Below are 22966 nucleotides of genomic sequence, written 5' to 3' on the forward strand. Positions count from 1 at the left end.
ATTTTGTACAATGTATCACTCCATGTGGAATTAGAAAGCGTCCCGGATTTAAAAACTCTTCCTGCTGTCTCCTATATATATCTGCTGTGGGTATCACTTCAAAGCTGGAGGCAAGCTGATGAGAGGTGCTCTGGGGATTTGGAGGGTGGTGGGATAGGATGTCTAATGGTCAGAGCCCTCCCAGACACTTTGCATAAATAAATAAATCAGTTGAGAGTGTGCAAGGAGGAGTGGAGGAGGTTACACAGAAGGAGGGGGGATCTGGCTGGCTCATCTGATCCCTGCAGTTCAGTAGAGAGCAGTGTGTGTCATGTTACACAGGAGAGAAGATCAGCCACAGCACAGCTCCCAACTAGTTGAGAATTACACCTTCCTAATGGGGACTTCTATGCGGGATTCCTTTACAACTCTTACAAGTCATTGAAGTTTGCAAAACAGAAGAGAGAAAACTACACAACTACAAGAACTTTCCAAGAACTTTTCTCAATATTGTTTGGTGAATTTGGATCTATAAAAGCTGCAGAAACCTATTTATTTGTGGCTCCTGTATCCAGCCTGGCATATACTGAACAGCTGCTATAGTGGATCCACCTTGGGTTGACTCCCGCACCCTTAAATCTGGATTGTACTCCTCGGATTAAGATTGTGGCTTATTTATTCTATTTATTTATTTATTGTTCCTCTGGACAGCATGGAGGGGAAGGAGGTGTGGAGAGCTGCTGCGAGCAACAGTGTCTTCTCTAGGAGTTGTAGAACCATGCCCTGTAGGACAGAGGACTGTGGGAAGTGCAGCAGGTTCCCTGCACTCTTGGGATGTGGGTTTGCCTTATTATCAGTGTTTTCCTTGGTTCTCAGTCTCCTGGTTCTGTGTAGAACTTATGATTTACAGTCCAGGGTTTCTGATTTAGAGAAGTTCCGATACACTCACTTATCTGCCTTAGTCTCTGCAGACCAAACGGAGACAGCTATTTTGGGAAGAGTTGACCAACTGCTGGAAGAGGTCTGTACACATTTACTTTTAGCACATTTCTACTTTGCTCAAATGTTGAACAAGGACCCCAATATCTACTCATTTCACAAATTGCCTCTTAGGAATGTATTCTTTTCTGTTCTAGTCTTGTTGCTTTTATGTTCTGCTCTTCGATAACTTCTTGTTCTGTAACTTTGTTGTCAAAGCAACTAAACTATCAATGAAAATCTAGTGTAAAAGAGTCTAACTCAGATGCCCCATGGTATCAGTAGATTGCAAACTCTTTGGCATCACTTGGTAATCATCGAGAGGGAAGCACGTGTTGTATTGAAGCACTTTGAGGCAATTTATATCTGATGTCCACTAAATTCACTGACAAGTTGGATGGGCGCATGTGAATTCGACATATGTACTGCCCTTAGGGTTCATTTATACCAAATTATATATCGTTTGGACAAACAATGTCAGAGTTCGCTCATTGGCTCTGACAGCCCGTTTATACAGCAGATACATCGTTGGCTTGTTCAAATGAGAAGTCGTTCAGTCGTTCACATTCGCTCTAAAGGTGATTGAGAATGACTGAGCCTTCACTATTTAAACTGAAAGATTAGTGAACGAGCCGACAATGGTTATTCTGCCTGTATAACATCAATAAAAGCGAACAATTTATCATTAGTTGTCCGATCCTTGGCTGCGCTTAGACTGAACAGTTATTGTTCACTTTCGCTCATTTACACTTTTACATGTAAAAGAACCTTTAAGAAAACTCTTCTACAATCTACAACTAATGGGATCTAGCATATCCTGATGTTAAAAAATTGTTGCATGTGTTTTATAAATTTGCGCAAATTTGAAAATATTAGTCTACACCCCTAAAATGAAAATTATAGAAAATGTATATAGTACAGTAGTTAAGGATGCTTCTGTGGCTTGAACAGGTATGTGTCAAAACCACCATCACTATAAGAAAAACTGATGGCGTAGTTCAGTAAGGGTGGGTGCGCATCTGCTTTGGACCTCTACTCGAAGGTTCCATCGCAGATCTGGCACAAAATAGCGGAAGAAGAAACGCTGCATGCAACGCTTTTTCTTCTGGTAAAATGCTGAGCGGGAACTGAACGGACTCCATTAAGGTCAATGAGGTCCGTTCTGTTCAGTTCCATCATTAGATGGATTCGGGCAAGGAAACCGGAACCCCCGACACATGTGTGAAACCACCCTAATGAGAAGGATGGTTAAACCAATGCAGATAATAATGATCACTTGTTAGGCTCTGTTTCCATTAGCATAACATATAATGGAAGCCACTGTCTTACCCTCAACTTATAATGGAAGCCACTGCCTCCGGTATAAGCAGCGACTCTTATTGGGTTGCGGAAGGTCCCAATATTTTTTACAGGACTATTAATGCCTGTTGCTTCCGTCACATGAGATGAAAGCCTAATAAAAGTAACCCTTTGTATTACTAAAAGTAGTAAATTGTGAACACGTTATGGATATGAGATTATATACCGAGCCTAAAGCTGGTCTTTAAAGCAAACCTTTTATGTCTAGCATCTGTTCTGTCAGTTCATGGGTGCTATTATGGGTTATAACCCGTTAGTTGACTAGATTGAGTCATTTTAAAACAAGCCCGGAGACTTTTCCAACTTCTATTGCCTGCACCCAATAACCGTTATTTCAGTATTTTACAAGAGTATGTACTAAACCTTCTCAGTCGTCATACCTAGAGAGTCCTAGTAGAATTGAATATTGTCATGGGCATGGGCTACATTCACAGATGTAGGAACAACGCATCTCGTTCCTCCATATATTAAGTAGAAATGATAGGAATGGTGACTCCTTCCGAATTTTCTGCCCTGAAAGCTTCTGTTCAAGACTAGCCGAATTTGACTGACAAGGAGAAGTTGATGTTTTAGTGTCCTCTTCATTATAATGGGACATATTTTATATAAAACTTATCTGTTTCCCAGACTGCGGACAGACAGATTACAGGGACAGATTTATGCTTTTTTTTCTCTATAGTTCACATGATATGCCATAAATGTCTTATGGATCTATGTCCCATTTCTGGGACTCATCCCTATCTCTAAAATGAGACCCTGATCTACTACATCACCCTATCCTGCTAACTGCTCCATCCAGGCTGCGAAAGGTCGTTGGGTTTGCAGAAACAATGCAGCGCCCTGAGCTACACTGTTTACATAACTCCCGTAGAAGTGTGACTTACCTACTCGAACACACTGAGTGGATAGAGCAATTAGAGGGACGTGGCTGAGGACCCCTCATTCTAGAGACGAGTGGGTCCCAGAGGTGGTATAAGTATCTGAGATGAGAATGACACTTTAAGATGACTATAGAAGTTGTTTGTGATCATGTTTATGTTATGGTTAACAAATGATGTAATTGTGTCAATCTAAATTGCACATTTTTACGTCTTCGTTATAATTTGATGGTTGTTAATCATCTAACATCGGTTTTACTTTTAGAATCAACTTTTTGTTTGTAACACTTTTTTGCTTTTTGCTGATTCCATTATATATAATAGATTGTTTGTTATCTTGGTAATCAAAATTGTTGTTGGACTTGTAGCATACATTGTACTATGCTACACAATTGTACAACAAGTAAGGGTCTGTTCACATCAATATCTGAGGTTCCATTTGGAGCATCCGTCTCTTAATTCCACTAACATACTGGATGGAATAACCTCCATATAACATATTTCATCCTGTAGACCAATGCAGTTGACTGAACCTACAGCGTAGATGTGAACAAGCCTAATTTGCGATTGTATGAGTTTTCTCTGAGAATAAACTATTGATAGTTTTTAGTATTTCCATAGAAAATTGTTAAAGTAGTAGGTGACACATTATATACTAGTCTAGTGTTTCCTTGGTAGAAGTCACAATAAGGCCACTCTCACACAGGCGTTTTATACAGCATTTAGAGGGGCGTTTGAAACACTGTAAACCGCCTCCATTGATTTCGATGGGGCTTCTCAGATGAGCGTTTCTAATGCCGTGCTTTTTGAATGCGGTCTGCTCTATTTTACTGTGTTTCAGTGATTTTTGACACACCTCATCACCCATTGCAATGATGGGGTGTGTTAAAAACTGTGTTCGAAAACTTTAAAAATGCACCATTTTTACAGACGTCTGTGTGACAGCAGCCTAATAGCATAGAAAATGATAAAAAGCGTCTGCATAGGACATTTACAAAGTGACTCTTTCTATCAGTATTTCTGAAATATAGATTTATAATACTCTGTACTGTACATTATATCCTGTTCTTGTTTACTATTGTACATGACGTATGAGCTCCATAGGGTTCAGTTTAGTTACCTGGTCTGTTCTTGCTGTATGGATGTGTATGTGCAAGCAAAGACAGTACAGTCCTGCATTTACGGTCCTGGAATCTGAACTCAGAAATTACATTTTATAGCATGAAAGTTGTAAAGGGAGCAGTAGTCCATTATATGAACAACCTCATAAAGAACAGAACACTGTAATTGCATACTTTGACTTAGTAGCGGCCATCATTATAGATGTTTAGGGACCCTTCCAGCTAATTTAAGCTTGTATACAGTAGGTTCCATATTTATAGTGACAATAAGTGACAAGATCTACTGCAATAGCTTGTTGTCATCAGAGGCAGGACAAGCTCTTTTGTTACCCAAGGCAAAGTCATCAAGCTTTCTCTCACCTACCATGTCTTGGCAATGGTTGGCATGTAATTATCACATTGCATAATTATAACTATACTAAAGTAAAGCCATGATTCTGACCACTACTTCACATAGCTGTCGGTAGAGCACTACATGACTTGGTGCTCCTGTCTATCTTGCAGCTTGTGCTTCTTCAGTGCCTGCTTTCTATTGGCTAAGAATGCAACTAGTGGTTTGTATGTGGATGTTTAGGTGTTTGATAGTAAGAATGTAATATTTTATTAGGTTTATTATACGGTATATGGTTTCTTTTGTTAGCTTTCATGCCATAGCCTTGCTCAACAGCAGGGGTGCACAACGTTTTCTGGTCTGAGGGCTACATTGCCATACTGAACCACTTCCAAGCGTCACACGAGTATTGTCATCTAATATATTTATGGTATATCCTTAGTATAGACTATAATAAATTGAAGCAAGTTCCACTTCCAGGACTCTCAACTATTAGGAGAATGGAGGTCACCTTCCCCCCATCAGCGCTCCAGAGATGAGAAGACAATGCATGAGGCTCTCTCCATTGGGGATGATGGATGTCGAGGATAATATTTCAAAAGTCCAATAAACTACAATGGAGCTGCCTGCATATATTATGCCTCTAACTCAGATACTCATTTGTGGAGTGTCAGACCAGTCAAAAGACTTTATTCTCCTAATATATAGGGAAACCCTTAGTACTTATTCTAATATATAGGGGACTCGGCATGGCTGCACAATGCACCCTTAGTGCATGTCCTAATATATAGGGGACCAAGACATGGCTACACAGTACACCCTTAGTACTTGTCCTAATATACTGTATAGGGGACCAAGACATGGCTACACAGTACACCCTTAGTACTTGTCCTAATATATAGGGGACCCAGACATGTCTACACAGTGCACCCTTAGTACTTCTCCTAATATATAGGAGACCAGACATGACTACACAGTGCACCCTTAGTACTTGTCCTAATATACAGGAGACCGAGACATGGCTGCACAGTGCAAAATTTAATACATTTAGCTCGGGTTCCAAACAATGTGGAAAATGTGTTAATACATATACAACCCCCAAGAGATGTCCCAGGTTCATCAATAGGGAGTGCCTGCTGTTCATGAATCTAGTGGTGACTGAGAGCAAAGTCAGGTTGGATATATCAGTTTTCTATTGGAAAATGTTGATAAGTGAGTTGCACTTGACAGTGCTGAAGACCCTACACAATGGTGCTGGGGCTGAAAACTGATATGAAGGCATTGATAAATCTTCCCCAAGGCTTTTGCTGTTGCAGTTGATCTCTAATATTGTCAGTATTGATAAATAATAGCATTCTTCTCAATCTTTATTAAGTTGTTTTGGTTTTTTTTTACAAATCTGGAGTCTTTTAAAGACCAAAATAGAATTTCATCTTGGTTTTCTTCCTAAAGAGGTAAAATAGCAACATCCCCTAGCAAGAATCTAAAGTGTGGGTTACCGGAATAGGTCATAGAATCATAGAATGGTAGAGTTGGAAGGACCTCCAGGGTCATCGGGTCCAACCCCCTGCTCAGTGCAGGATTCACTAAATCATTCCAGACAGATGTCTGTCCAGTCTCTGTTTGAAGACTTCCATTGAAGGAGAACTCACCACCTCCCGTGGCAACCTGTTCCATTCATTGATCCCCCTCAATGTTTAATATCTAATCTGTGTCTCCTCCCTATCAGTTTCATGCCATTGCTTTTAGTCTTTCCTTGTGCAAATGAGAATAGAGCTGATCCCTCTGCAGTGTAACAGACCTTCAGATATTTAAGTCTCCTCTCTGCCTTCTTTATTGCAAACTAAACATTCCCAGATCCTTTAACCATTCCTCATAGGACATGATTTGCAGACCGCTCACCATCCTGATAGCTCTTCTCTGAACTTGCTCCAGTTTGTTAATGTATTTTCAAAATCGGGGTGCCTAGAACTAAACACAGTATTCCAGATGAGGTGATCTACACTCTATACTACTCTTAATACATTCCACAGTGGAGTTTGCCATTTTTTACTTCTGCATCACACTGTTGACTCATGTTCAGTCTGTGATCTATTTGTATATCCAAGTCTTTTTCACAGGTGCTGCTGCTTAGCCTAATTCCTCCCATTCTGTATGTGCTTTTTTCATTTTTCTTGCCCATATGTAGGACCTTACATTTCTACTTGCTAAATACCAGTCGGTTAGTCGCCGTCCACTGTTCAAGTTTGCCTAGATCTTTTTGAATACTCTCTCTCTCCTCTAGTGTTAGCAATCCTTCCTAGCTTTGAGTCATCAGCAAAGTTAATCAGTTCTCAATTTCCTACTCTAGATTATTTATAAAAATGTTGAACAAGACTGGGCCTAGGACAGAGCCTTGTGGTACCCCACTTGATACATTCTTGGATGTGCAGCCATTTATGACCATTCTTTGAGCACGATCACTCAGCCAGTTGTGAATCCCCCTCACAGTTGCCTTGTCAGTCCCATATTTGGTCATTTTTTCAATAAATATAGTATGAGATACTTTGTCAAATGCTTTACTAAAGTCAAGATATACTATATTCACCGCATTTCCCTGATCAACCCAGTCAGTAATTCTATTATAGAAGGAAATTAGATTAGTCTGTCATGACTTGTTTGCTACAAACCCATGCTGGCTCTGATTAATTACTCCATTTATATCCAAGTACTTGCATAGATGCTGTTTAATAATTTTTTTCAAAGATCTTTCCCAGTATGGAAGTCAGGCTCACTGGTGATTGTTTCTTACTGATCTTATATGGAAAAATCCTATTAGACATGCCTAATGTACTTAAAATAATTTTCTAGGACTTCATTATTGGTGGCCTATCCTTAAAATAAAGGTGCCTTTACATAGCATAAAATAAGCATAAGTGTCTGGCAGCTGTTCCACCAAATCACTCTTGCGTTTTCACGAATGGAGGCGGAGCTGCAGAGATCTCTGCTTGGCCCCCATCTCCACTTACTGCAAATAGGCAGTTTTTCATAGATGAACGACTGCCTGTTTACACAGCCAATAGTTACTTGTTTTTTAAGTGAGCTGAAAACCAAGCTACTTTGACATGTGAGGGATTTCTCACTCAGTGCCCTGTCAACTGAGTGTACACGGGATGACTATCACCCAAATTTGCTGTTTCGACTGATAATTTGGGTGTCAATCTCTTTTTTTTAAAGGTAGCTTAAATGGGTTCTGACATAAAAAAAAAAAAAAATTGTACTCACCTTGCCTGGCCAGGTCCGATCACCAGGCATGTCCCCTCCAGCCGGCATCTTCTTCTGTGGCTTGTAGAAGCAGAGCAGGAGCGGTCAAAATGACCGCTCCTGCTCTGCACCGTCCGTCAGTCACTTCCGAGGTGAACGGACGGGCCGCCCACAGCAAGCACGTCACAAGCAGTGCTTGTTGTGGGCAGCCCGTCCGTCCTGACTGCACTCCGAGATTCTGCGCGTGCGCAGTGGAGACGCAGCCCGTCCTGACTCCTGTCAGAGGGCACCTCTCCACTGCGCATGCGCGCGATCCCGGAGTAGCGCGGCTCGTGGTGGAAGAAGAGGAAGAGCAGCGCCTGCCGGGAGATGACCCCCCCCGATGTCAACAACAACAGGAGACAAGGTAAGTATCATGTTTTTATGCTTTAACAGCCATTAAACCGTGGGTTCCCTGGGTCCATTAGGCAGACCAGGGAACAATGGCTGCTAAAGCATAAAAACATTATTCATGTCAGAACCCCTTTAAGCCATCAATATCAGATTAGCAGAGGTCTGACTCCCAGCAACCCCCTGGAACAGCTGATGAACACCCCACTTGAATATGCATGTGACAAATGCATTCATTTTGTATTTGCGCATTCCCATTGATTTTAGTGGGCTATTTCGGTGCGTAATATGCACCAAAACAAGACGTGATGTGATTTTTTTTTTTCATGCATGTTCTGAATGGCCCAATGTAAATCAATGGGGTTGTAGCACAGCGTATTACGTGCGTAAACAATACACATGTAATACGCATTACAAATACATTGGTATGAATGAGCCCTTAGGCTGGCTTCACACTGGTGTATTTGCATGCACAATACACAGAGAACAGAACCCATTGATTTCAATGTGTTCATTCACATTTCCATATTTTACATAGGTATTTCGGTCGCAAAAAAAAAACTTCAACGTGTACCATCTTCCTGCATATTCGCTCACTATAAGTGATATGTAAAACTGTGTAAGTCCACTGAAAAAAGGACACATCTGGAGGTAGTTGCTCATTTCAATTGGTGCATTTGTTTGCTGCGTGCAAATGAACATGTCAAGGGGGAAGAATAAGTACAATTAAATATGCCAATATGACTACGAAAAAAGCATTGATCGAAATGCACTATTGCGCTTGTGAGGTTGGCCTCATAGTATTATCTTATCAAGACAACCCCTGTCTGCATACATTATTAGGACATATAGATCTTGAAAATGTGGAGTCTGCTGTTGAGTAGAGGAAGATGCTCACAAAGAGTGGCTTTCGCTCTTGTGGACCCGGCTGTCTACGTGTCTCACAGTCAGCCATTAATCTGGTCCAACATATCTCCCCCCAGCTGATTGCTAGGATTAGAGAAGCCAAACCCCGTCGCCAATCAGCTGCTATCCGGAATGTACTCTATTTAAAAAAGGGTTCATTTCAGTGAGGGAGCACCTTTAAGCTTGTTGAAGGTCCTGCGGGTAAATCTACTAAGTTAAACCGGTGAGTTATCAGACTGCATCGAAGAAAGAGTTAAATGACCCTTCGATCTGCTATTTTTGTTCTTTCTATATAAAACTATGCAAATGCTACTTCAACAATTGCAACAAATGTTGAGGTGAAGAATGTCTTTGAACAAGTGTCTGCTGAGTTTTCCTTTCCGGTTTGGGTATGTATCATTGGTGTAGTGTTGCTGACAGGTGTCATAGCAGTGTGTGTGGTACTAGAGATGACTACATCAGTCCGACTCACAATTGCTCACTGTTCGCTTCTGCGCTGAACACAGATTGAAAATATGATACTCGTCTATCAGCTTCCCAAATGAAAGCCTTATCTTCCTTCTTACTGATGGGACCTGTTCTATCTTCTGCTGTGTAGAAGCCCTCAGTAGAAAATGGGTCTATTATTCACCTAAATGGTTGAAATCTTTCATTAAGTTGTAGTAACATTTTCATCATTGCAAGTTTAAATAGTTAAAAAAAACAATGTAACTTATTTCTTGCCAAACTGGCACCAAAACTATATTTTTTCTTTTTTTACAACTGTTACAACAGTCGTGTGCCCTCCGGCCGTAGTGATATTAGGCTGGTGTTTAAAGGCAGCCAGAGCCCTGTAATCTGCACATTAATGATACCATTACAGTGTGTAATTATTCCAAATTGGCTCAGCTATTCTCCTATGTTCAGAGGTTTTTCTGGGACGGATGAATAATTATTTTTTATAGTAAAACATCTATGTATGTATTGTACTTGTCAGTAGTAGAATAGCATATGAAACAAGCTTAAGATGTATAAATATACCATACTATATATACAGGGGGTAGTCAAAAAGACATATCCAAATATTGGTGTGCTATATTAAAATAACAATAGCGTACTGGAATAAGAAGGCATGGATGCTACATGATGGTATGGCGCATGGGTCCCTGGGGGCCCGGAACATGGATTTCAATTTTGTGCTGTGGCCCCATTGAGAGAGAGCATAAAACCCAATAGCAAAGAGTAGCATGTGAGAAGTAGGTGACCATCCATCATTCTATCACAATAGTTAACACTGTCCACCACAAACTACTTAATATGGTTCAAGCAAGGAAGGGGGAGTTTAGCTCAGTGCTTACGCCTGGACAGTTCATGAATGTGTAATGTTTTCTCAGTATGTAGATACCTATCTTTTCTCCTTAGGGACAGCAGTGACTGAGGAGACTTAAAAGGCCATTCATGCTCCTCTCGGTAATACGCAAATAAGGGAGATGGAACAATACCTCCACAACGCCACCTATTGGAAGGCAACATTCCCTCAAATCAATATTAGACTCTTTATACAAGTCTTGTAACATTGACTGGGAATTGAAATCTAAGCCAGATTTCATAAGGTGCTTGCCCCTCATCAGTGTGCGCAGTAGGTTTCTGGCTTTGCTAGAGAGACGCCTGTGACCCATATCACAGGATGCTGCTACTGTTTAGGGGAGAGGACAAGAACACATATGCAAACATTGCAGCTCTTGAGGGTTCACATACATTACAGAATATCATACATAATAACGTAATGTGTGTGAACTCTTAGGCCGGCTGCACACGAGCGGGTCAGATTCTGGATGCAGGACCCTGCACCACAATCCGACCCTGTGCCTGGCTGTGACCCTGCGTACCTGTCATTTTCTGCGCTGCATATGGTCCAGACAGCTCACCGTCGGCCATGCACAGTACAGTTTTTTTTTTTTTTTAAACCCCTGCTTGTTATCGCTAGGTGCAAGCTTTCCGCAGTGTCAGTTGCGGGAGGCCTGCGGGGCGAACGGCTTCCACTGACTGCAATAGAAGCCATCTGCGCAAAATCCGCTCAAAAATAGAGCATGCTGCAATTTTTCGTCCGCGAGCAGAAAATCACAATTGATTTCTGTTCAGTTGCAGGAAAAAACGCTTTTCCATAGCATGCTATGGAAGGTATTTGCTGCGGAACCCTGAGGCAGACGTCCGCTCCGGATTCCGCAATACAAATCCTGTCTTGTGCAGCCGACCTTAAAGGTGTTGTTCGAGTTGTACCATCTCAGTAGAACCCCTTCCCCATTTAGTAACATAAATTGTCATATATTCACCGTTCCCGCTGTGTCCTGCACTGGTTTACGGGTCCCCTACTCCGGTCTCTGTTTACAGCTACTGTCCTGCCCGGTTTACGGGATGCCACAGGGGCTGCTACCAATAGCAGGGCTCAATGATGGATTAGAACCAGATAAAAGATTATTGTGCAAGTAAAAAGCTCTGGAAATGTACGAGGAGATGCGTCAGATGGGTCTAAAGTATTTTCTGACTTTTTATGAACCAGGTTCCCGCGGGAATCACAGGGGGGTAACCTGGAGAATTCTAATATATTATCACAACCGTCAATAAGGGGCTATAAGAACAAAGATACCGGGACCCCAAAAGTGGTTCCTTCAAATTCTGAAAGGATTTTTATCACAGAGAGCTCATATAGGATGAATAATGGGGGAAAAAATTGTATGCTGAAAAATAGTTCTTGCAGAGGAGGTTATGTTACAGGTCTGACAGTTCGGCTCCATTCTTTCATTAGTCCCTTTTTCAATATATCTGCCATTCCTAATAAGATGAAAGAACAAAGCAATTGAATTTAATTTCCAGGCATTAAATGTGGAGAAACAAAACTCCAATTCCAATATCCAAATACACGTACAATGGGGTTAGAAACGATGTGCGTAATCATTGTAGATGTGCTTTACAGCTGAAAAAAGCCCTGCCATGTTATTGATACGGGTAACAATACATTCTGACAGTATATCATAGTTGCAGACCAACTTTACATTGATCTAATTTGTGTCCTTTTTCATGCTCCACTTTCTTATTTTTTCCTTTCGTAAAAATGTGTCATAGACATTGTCAAATCATTGGCCACACCCACTTCATAAAAAAAATATTGACCTGGATTCACTTTTGATTTTTTTTGTGCAAAAATATATTAAATATGTCAGGCTTTAAAAGTGCCTACATTATGGTGCACTATACGCTACAAATCCAGTGCAGCAGAATTAATAAATGAGGACTATTACGTATCGTTGTAACTGTCCTAACATATCATTGTAACTCACCTTCTTGTTGTGTTTCTTCTCCGTCTTCCAATATCTTCTATCTCCAACCTCCTTCATTGGAGAAAGAGAAGAAAGTGAAGGGCAATATGAATAAAGAGAAGAAGGGGAAGGAGAAGGGGAGGAAATAGATGAAGGAGAATAAGAATATATGCTTTCCTTCTCCTCCTTTCCTTCTTTGGAGAAGAAGAAGCAGGAAGAGTAAGAAGGAAGAAGCTTGATGGCTAGTACTATGGCCTTGTAGTGCTGGGGTTTTAGGTTCAAATCCTATTATGGACAACCTCTACATTGAGTTTGTGTTTATTATTCTTGTTCTTCTCCATTTTTATCTCCTCTGGAGAAGGGTTAAAAAAGAAGTGTGCTGGTTCAGTTGTTAGCATTGCTACCTTGTGGTGCTGGAGTTGTAGGTTCAAATAAGCCCAAGGGTAACATCTGGTGGGGCTTTTACATTCACTTCATGTTATTCTTCCCTTTCTCTACAGCAAAACAGATAAGTGTGGTGGCTCAGTTGTTAGCACTGCTTCTTAGTAGTGCCGGAGTTGTGGGTTCAAATCTCTCTCTCATTAGTAGACGTATGAAGTATCACTTTGGTATACGTGGATTTGCCTTTGCCTCAACTATATGTGTAAACCTATCATAAGAAGTGCTCCTTAACTTTGGACTATTCTTTTCAGTAGTCTATAGGGAATTGTTAGCATTTCATATCTCACGTGCTGCCTAGATGCTGTAAGTTTATTAGTCAATGCCGGATAGTCAACACAATCATCTTTCAAATCATAACTGACGGCTGAGGAAGTTTACCCCTGAAGAAAACGGACTGGAGGAAGATTGATGCCTTCGAACTTTAGTGCTGGAGGTAATTCCTATGAATTCCTTGGATCGCCCAGATCGTGAACTAAACAGTCTTAGACCGCATCAAACCAAAGTTTCTATTGAAGGGCAAAATTATGAAACAGAGACTCTCATACTTCAGCTGCATAATGCAAGCTAATTCATTAGAAACATGGATAATGCTTGGAGTGATCAGCGGCAAAAGAAGACCCCGACCGCCAAAGAACGTGCGGGTGTGATACGATCAAAGCCAATACCAACATGCAAATGATCGAACTGAAAACACAAAACAGAACCACGTGGAGAGCACTGATCTATAGAGCCGGCCCGACTAAACAGATATACGGTAGATAGATTAGTCAACTAAAAACTACTGCAACACGTATGCAGCTGTCTGTTATTAAAAGTAGAAGGGTGGTGTAAGAGTTCGGAAATCCTGCAGCAGAGAGACTAGTCTACATATAGTGTTAAAACACAATAGATACATTGTGTTTCCTGTAATCTGACAAACAATAAACCAAGGTGTATTGTGACGGAACAGTATTTTATGGTAGAGATTTGCGTCACATGCACACGGGTGGATTTGCTTTGCATGCTATAGAAAAGTGACTCTTCATGCACACAAGCGGAAACCAATTGCAGTTTCCGCTTGCAGATTGAAGAAAAAAAAAAAGCAAGTATGAGCAGATGCCCCGGATGCAAGGCAAGTACTAAGGGTGCCTTGTGTAGTCATGTCTGAGTCCCCTATATATTATGACAAGTACTAAGGGTGCACTGTGTAGTCATGTCTGGGTCCCTATATATTATGACACATACTAAGGATGCACTGTGTAGTCATGTCTGGGTCCCCTCCCTATATATTAGGACAAGTACTAAGGGTGCATTGTGAAGCCATGTCTGGTCCCCTATATATAAGGACAAGCACTAAGGGTACACTGTGTAGTCATGTTTGGGTCCCCTATATATTACGACAAGTTCTAAGGGTGCACTGTGTAGCCATGTCTGGGTCCCTATATATTAGGACAAGCACTAAGGGTGAACTGTGTAGCCATGTCTGGATCCTCTATATGTTAGGGCAAGTACTAAGGGTGCACTGTGTAGTCATCTCTGGGTCCATTAGAACAAGTACTTAGGGTGCACTGTGCAGCCATGTCTGTGTCCCCTATTTATTAGGACAAGTACTAAGGGTGCATTGTGTAGCTATGACTCGGTCCCATATATATTAGTACAAGCACAAAGGGTGCATTGTGCAGCCATGTCTGGGTCCCCTATATATTAGGACAACTACTAAGGGTGCACTGTGTAGCCATGTCTGTGTCCAACATATATCAGGACAAGTACTAAGGGTGCACTGTCTAGTCATGTCTGGGTCCCCCATATATTAGGACAAGTACTAAGGCTGCATTGTGTAGCCATGTCTAGGTCTCCTATATATTAGGACAAGCACTAAGAGTGCACTGTGTAGCTGTATCTGGATCCCCTATGTATTAGAGAACAAGTACTTAGCGTGCACTGTGCAGCTATGCCTGGGTCATTATATATTAGGATAAGTACTAAGGGTGCACCGTGTACCCATGTCTTCCTCTCCTATATATTAGGCTAAGCACTAAGTGTGCACTGTGTAGCCAAATCTGGGTCTGCTTTATATTAGGACAAGTACTAAGGATGCACTGTGTAGCCATGTCTGGGTCTCCTATATATGAGGACAAGCACTAAGGGTGCACTATGTAGCCATGTCTGTGTTCCCTATATATTTTACCAAGCACTAAGGGTGCACTGTGTAGTCATGTTTGTGTCCCCTTTATATTGGGAGAATAAAGTGTCTTGGCCTGTTTGGCTCTCCAGAAATGAGTATATCAGTTAGAAGCATCATATATGCAAGTAGCTCTCTCCAGTGTAATTTATAGGAGTTATTAAATGCCAGGCCATTACCTTGACATCTGTCATCTACAATTGGGAGAGATCTGGAGCACGGATTCGGTGGATGGGCAAAGATTACCCCCATTTCCCCAATAGGTGGGAATCCTGGAAGCGGAACTTGATTTAGAATGCATTTACTTAAGATATACCATAATAAATGTCTCAGAGGTGAAAACCCTTGTGGCCCTTGCAAGAGGTTCAGTATGGCAATGTGGCCTTCAGACCAGAAAAAGTTGTGCACCCCTGCCTTAGCGGTTAGTACTATTACCTTGCAGTGCTGGGTTTCAGGTGCAAATTCGGCCATGGGCAACATCTGATACACAATTTATATGCTCTTAATGCATTTACATAGATTTCCTACCACAGTCCAAAAACATAATAGGTGAGTTTAGATTGTTAGCCCCAGTGGGGACAGGGACCAATGTAGGTGATGGCTATCTCTGTAGAGAGTTGTGGAATATGTATACGCTCTATATAAGAGTACAATAAATAAATATTTTACATACCAGTGGCTTCAGAGATTATATATTTTCAGGTTGAGGCCAATAACGGTGGCACATGCCGGAGCTCAGCAGTTACATGTGACCTTATATTGTAGAAGCTTATACATTCTCATTATATTTAACAGGCAGTTTATACATTTTAAGACCGACAAAAATGCAACTAACTCTAAGGGTACAAAATACATATCAGCAGAGAACTCCCCTGGTTCTGCTTAGGAATTAATTGTTGGCCAACAGGAAATTGCTAATAATTACCCAAGAACTTCCTGGTGGCCTCTGACTTTTTGTATTTCCCTGAAGGCATATATTTCAGTATCTAGAATTTTTCCTGTAACCTTGTGTTTACAGATACAATATGTTAGAGTGTTACTCTTAAAAATGTCTTTAATATCTATATTTCATGGTTAAGAGGGGTGGTGCCAATTTATAAAGTAACCCACCATCAACAAGATAGAGAATAACTTTATGATCAGTGGAGGGCTGACCACTGGATCCTCTACTGTTCCCAAGAACCAAGCTTCTGAAGGCCCCTACATGAAGTGGAGATTGCCCATGCCTACAACCGCTCCGTACATTTCAGTGGATATTGCCAAGTGCAAGTGCTCAGCAGCCTTCGGGACTGCCATTGAAATGAACAAAGTGGTGGCGTACATGCATGGCCTCAGCTCCATTCATGTGGGGACCTTCAAGACCTCTGTTCTCAGGATCTGTGCGGATCTGACGATGGTGGATCCTATCCTGTGCTTATGGAATAACTTTATAACTTGACACAGCTGCTTTTAAAGGTATTGCACATATAGATGTCAAACATGGAGACTCCCTGTTTTGGAGCCCCTCTGTTAGCCTGAGTGCAGAGCTACTATAATGAGCAGGTGAGCTTTTTGGGATCTCGCCCGTCTCGAACAGAGGTTGTAAAGATAGGATAGCCTTTTCAATCCTAGTAATCTGATTTTTTTACACAGATAAAGGCCATTGAATGAAGACAAGACTTTTTGTTACCCCTATACTCCTGTATGTGGGTTTGTTTTCCATTACATGATATTTAACTTTTTCTACCTCTAGTAGTATCAAATGTGAATTATGTCTGAGACCACCATGTTGTTAATCAAGATTAGGGCAAGCTGCATGTTGTGAAGAGGTATTTCAACAGAGAAATCCTTTACGTTTTGGACTGAATTTGTATGCATTTTGTGAGTAGTTTAGGTCTATGGTAGCAGAACGTAAAATGTCTAAATAGTTGTTGGCATCGGGAGGTCTTGTCAGATTGCCATGCTTAGTGAAATGTGGCTAATTTGTGCAGGTCTTGGCAGTCTGGACAGGATGCTGCTGTTTCGCTGCTCATGGTGGATTGCTGCCAGTATTAGTAATACATGTATGCCACAGTTCATAGTATTTATCTCACTTCCGTTACTAGGACATGAGGACACATTAGGCCTGTTTCACAGGGGCAACGCAATATCGGTGCAAGAAACTTGCAGCGATATCACACTAGTGGTCTGTGGAATATCATTGCATTTTCTCATGGCGATATCACGATTTTGTGGCGCTACAAAGTCACGCCACTTTGTAGCACCATGTGTGAGGATTTTCGGGAGGGAGTTAATATGGTACATATGGATAGGGGAGAAGACACAGCGGAGCCGGACAGCGCTTCTTAGGTGATGTATGTTTTTTTTTCCCCTGCAGCTAGGGCTTAGTTTAGGGCTTTGACGATAGGATTTCCTACAGTCACAGTTGCATCTCACTGCATGAAAACCTCGTTTTCGTGCGATGCGATGCAACAGGGGGGAGGGCTCCATAGGGGGACAGGCACTACAAAGCATCGTAATTCGTGGGCATATCACAAAACCCGCAAGGTTTTGATTCGCAATGTCGCATGCTAAAAAACTTTGCAAATCTGGAGGAACCCATAGGAAAGCATGCGCTTCACATACATGTGATCTGTAGCATTGTTGCAATGCAAGAAAAATGTGCAATTTTTTTTGTGAAACAGGCCTTAGGGGAATCCTTTAAAAATCCTTGAATGGGGTATTTAACCCCTTAGTGACCCGTCTATTTTGTGCCTTAAAGGAGTTGTCTCGCGAAAGCAAGTGGGGTTAAGTACTTCTGTATGGCCATATTAATGCACTTTGTAATATACATTGTGCATTAAATATGAGCCATACAGAAGTTATTCATGTCCCCGTCTCCATGGCTCCGTCTAATTTCAGCGTCTAATTGCCCGATTAGATGCGCTTGCGCAGAAGGGTCTTCTCCCTTCTGGACGGTCCGGGCACAAGCGGCGTTCTGGCTCCGCCCCCTTCTACGCGTCATCGCGTAGCTCCGCCCCATCACGTGTGCCGATTCTAACCAATCAGGAGGCTGGAATCGGCAATGGACCGCACAGAGCCCACGGTGCACCATGGGAGAAGACTCGCGGTGCATCGTGGGTGAAGATCCCGGCAGCCATCTTGGAGGAAAAGAAGGAAGAAGTTGCAGAGAGGGGATTCGGGTAAGTAACATTTTTTTTTTTTATTTCAACACATCCCTTGGATTTGTCCTGCGCTGAACGGGGGCCTGTGCAAAAAAAAAAAAAAAACGTTTCGGCGCGGGACAACCCCTTTAAGGATCAAGTGATTTTCATCATCACATTGCAAGAGCCATAGCCTTGTTCTTAGTGGGCCGAGTTTTTTTGTAACGGCACCACTCTGGGATACATATTAATGTGTTGTAGAGCTTTTCTAATTGTTTTTTTTTTGGGGGGGGGGGGTGGATGAGCAAAACTGTGTAGAAATTCCGCCATTGTTTTGGAGTTTAGTTTTTTCGGCGTTCACCATTCGGTAAAAATAACTTTGTTATCTGGATCAGCGTGATGACATTGATACTGCATGATGCCTATGGCTGACAGAAGGAGCCCCCTCCCCGTCTTCTGCTTATATGTTGCAGTCGCTATTGAGTGTGGCATGTAAGAGGTTAATCTGCCAGGATCTGAGGTTTCTCCATTCCTGGCAGTTAGAGCAGGAGCCTGGCTGTCAGTCAGTCAAGCCACCAACTTAAAAAGATGTATATGCAGGTTTAAAGACCATTAGTGAGGTCAGTAAAAAGGTATATTGCGATCTCACAGGTTAAATAAATATATCATGTTGAAATATAATACTGTTTCAGAATTAACTATTACAAGCTAAAGTTAAGGCGATCAATAATGCATATTTCCTTCCCATTAGTTTATTAATTTATCCTTGGGTTACCTGTGGAGCCAATTTCAGGCGATCCACTGTGTGGACAACTGTGAAATATTATTCTATTCATCAATGCTGACATCTGTTTATATAATTACGATTAACATATTGTCATAGCCGACCCCGTACTTAGCTGAGTAATCTCCTTTACAAAGCACTCTTGTGTGTTTCTACAGAATCCTAATGATTTAATTAGAGAGTTGACTACGGCCACAAACACATGTCCAACATTGTCCTGAAAACCAGCATCCACTTAAGATCCATATGAGTCTCAACTCTATGTTTAGACAAGCCGATTTCTCGTTTATACAGGCAGGTACATCGTTGGCTCGTTCAAACAGGAAATCGTTCAGTCATTCACATTCGCAGTATAAGTGACTGAGAAGGACTGATCGATCGGTACTTAAACTGAACGATTAGTGAATGAAGCAGCAATGGTTTTCATGCTGCATACAATGATTGACGAATGAAAAGCAAACGATTATCATTCACTTTCGCTCGTTTAACCCCTTCCCGCCCATGACGTAAGGGTATGTAATGGGAGCAGGGTACTTCCCGCAAAATGACGTACCCTTACGTCATAGGGATAGCGCAAGATCATAGCAGATCTCGCGCTATCCCGCAGAGGGAGCCGTCTGTTACTAGTAGCCGGCGTCCCGCTGCAACAGCGGGGGGCATCGGAGATGCGCCCCCCCCCCCCCCCGCTGTTAACCCCTGTGACTCCAGCCGGCTCTTGCGATAACATCGCGAGAGCCCGGCTGGTTGCTATGGCAACAAGACGCCAGAAACCAGCGTCCTGTATTGCCATAGCCTATAGTAAGCAATAAGGCATGGCAGGAGAGAAGTCCTGCCATGGCTTATCGTAGCGATCTGCAGTGCTGCAGTAAAAGTCCCTCAGAGAGACACAGATTGTGTAAAAAAAAAAAGCAAAATAAATTCCAAAAAATAAAAATGTAAAAAAAATGTTTAAAAACCTTTTTTATGCTTTTTCTCATATTAGCATAGAAAAAATTAAAAATCCCACATATTTGGTATCAACGCGTCCGTAACGACGTGTACAATAAATTGAACGTGCTTATTATCCTGCACGGCAAAAAAACATTTTAAAAAATGCTTAAAAACTGAGGCAAAATTTTTTAGGCCATGTCCTTAAGGGGTTGAACAATTTTTTTGAACAATAATTGTTTTATGTAAAACGGCCTTTAAACTTCCACTAATAAAAATCTTCTGATAAACCTGACTAATAAGAAAATCTTATCATTAGAATATACCTTTAAGTGGCCAAATTAGACAAGATTGATCCTCCCATCGCTCTTTCACTGTCTATAGGTTCCATGAGGTTAAATAGTGACTCAACATGAACGACTAGGGGTCGCCAACCGTTAATCTGTGTGGTCAGGTCACTGCAGCGTCCAAACGGAGAATGGATTTAGAAGTTGTAGCGCATGCATCTCTCTTCATTCAGTTACAAAAATAACTGAGTTGAGCAGCCAAATTATGGAAATAGCCATACCCCTTTAACATCTTGAGGACGTGGCCATTACATCATACCACGATCTGACAAGCAATGTATCAAGCCATGCCACAGGCCTTTCAGAAGGCCCCGGCTGCCATGGAAACCGAATGGCACCTCGCGATTTCATCACGGGAGGCCATTCGTGAACCCCAAACTCCGATCATGGGATTTAAATGCCGCTGTAATGTATGCTAATCGGAGCTGTGGCTGGTTGGTGTCAGCTGTAAGAAACAGCCAGCATCCGCATCATATAGAGTGGGATCAGCTCCCGATCCCCCTCCATACAAACCCCAAACCTTCATGATGTATCTGTACATCATGCAGTGTTAAGGAGATACCATTATGTCAGACTGGAGTTCCTTGGGCTATTAGAGGGCTCACACTCATCTATACAGAACATGCCTGTGTCCACACTCCAAATGCTTGACAATTTTTGTTGTTTTCATTATACACACAGGAGATGTCATTTATAAGATTATAATAGGTTATTTCTAAATCAACCAATAGGAATAAAACCTAGTGGTAGTGGGCTTTATATGGCCTCTATTAACTCTGGATGGAGTTGTCTTTCGTTGGACTTTTGGGATCCATTATTGTGTCAGAGCCTAAGCTCATCAAATAGTCGTCTGAACTGCTCCGACCCTGCAAAAAAATGTGACAAATCTTAATTTTCGCTAAAAAATATTACTACATCAAGACTGCCCCCTTTTGTAAATGTCTTTTTACCTCCTGTTTGTAAATCATTGGAGTAACATGAATGTGTACCTAATGTTATGCATCTAGAATGATTATGATTAAAAGGCTATTCTCATACGGTCCCTTGTTTCCTTCATGCCTCATCTTGTGCATCCAGACCCTGAGAGGTGGCCAAATTTTACCAAAGTAGCCAAACCCCTTGTCCTACACTGTTTTCATAACTCCCATAGAAGTGGGTGGGAGATACAGCAACAGGGTGCTCGGCTGTTTTGGTAAAATGAGGCCACCTCTTGGAGCCTGGAAGCAGTGGTCATAAGGAAGACTTGAGGTGGGATGAGGTTGGGAGCTCCTCATTCTAGAGATGGATGCAGGTCCCACATCTGCCTTCTAGACATATATGGTATATCCTGTGAAAATGCCATAAATGTCTGAGATGGGAATACCCCTTTAAGCTTAGATTGCTCATTCAGTAAAATAAATGTAGTTCTTTACCTATTTTCGAAGGAGAAAACAAGCCTGGCCAAATGCTTCATCATAATGTCTTTCACATCTGTTTCTTTGAAATTCTTTAAAGCCGGCAGAAAAAACAATCTTTGAAAATGCAAATGAATGTGGACAGGAGCTAAATAGATTTGCTTTAAAAAGCTCTGAACTAAAACTATGAAATTAATTCTGTCATTTACCGGCACTCTATTGAAGGTGTTAATATTTTCATTGTCTGAAGAAGGTCCTAACAAACACGGTCCTAAAAACAGTCACACTTCAGGCTCTTTCTGGACTTCCAAATATTTCGGAACCATAATTTAAAGAGTTCACCCCACGAAAACCTTTTGTCACTTATCTATTGGATAGATAATAGATATTTGATTGCTGGGGATCTGACTGCTGGGACCCCAAGGGATCATGCAAACCCTAAGATTAGTGGGATAATGGTGCATGAGTGACCGGTCACTGTCTGAGGAGATAACTGAGCACTGCGCTTAACTATCTCCCAGAGTCCCATAAAAGTGAATGAAACCATGATCACACATGTGCACCACTGCTTCATTCTCCCAGGGGACACCGTGTAAACTGTTCTCATGACCCCTGGTGGTCCAAGCAGTTCAACCCCAGTTATCAAACATTTATCACCATTCTTGTGCAGTGGTGATAAATCCTTCTGGTGGGATAACTCCTTTAAAGGGGTTGTCCCGCGCCGAAACGGGTTTTTTTTTTTTTCAACCCCCCCCCCGTTCGGCGCGAGACAACCCCGATGCAGGGAGGTAAAGAAAGCTCACCGGAGCGCTTACCTGAATCCCCGCGCTCCGGTGACTTCTCTACTCACCGCTGAAGATGGCCTCTTCCTCCGTGGACCGCAGGGCTTCTGTGCGGTCCATTGCCGATTCCAGCCTCCTGATTGGCTGGAATCGGCACGTGACGGGGCGGAGCTACACGGAGCTACACGGAGCCCCATAGAAGACTGCAGAAGACCCGGACTGCGCAAGCGCGGCTAATTTGGCCATCGGAGGGCGAAAATTAGTCGGCACCATGGAGACGAGGACGCCAGCAACGGAACAGGTAAGTATAAAACTTTTTATAACTTCTGCATGGCTCATAATTAATGCACAATGTACATTACAAAGTGCATTATTATGGCCATGCAGAAGTGTACAGACCCACTTGCTGCCTCGGGACAACCCCTTTAAGGGTGACATACCAGAGGAAAGCAGATACAAATGTGAAAAAAAATGCAGTGACTCTCTATACGTACATAAAATCCCTTGAAGTTACAAATCCATAGCCT

The 22966-nt window shown here is 41.9% G+C and overlaps 1 protein-coding gene across 1 annotated transcript in view; it reads left to right on the forward strand.

Annotated features, from left to right (window-relative positions):
- The first annotated feature begins 276 nt into the window (after positions 1–276).
- COL13A1 (collagen type XIII alpha 1 chain) overlaps positions 277–22966 on the forward strand; it is a 265902-nt gene continuing 243212 nt past the window's right edge. Inside the window, exon 1 of the mRNA XM_066601620.1 lies at positions 277–1000. Within this exon, the coding sequence (XP_066457717.1) occupies positions 692–1000 (309 nt within the window). The 5' untranslated portion in view covers positions 277–691. The remainder of the gene's footprint in view (positions 1001–22966) is intronic.

The sequence above is a fragment of the Eleutherodactylus coqui genome, chromosome 4 (genome assembly GCF_035609145.1).
Source record: "Eleutherodactylus coqui strain aEleCoq1 chromosome 4, aEleCoq1.hap1, whole genome shotgun sequence".
NCBI classification, from domain to species: domain Eukaryota; kingdom Metazoa; phylum Chordata; class Amphibia; order Anura; family Eleutherodactylidae; genus Eleutherodactylus; species Eleutherodactylus coqui.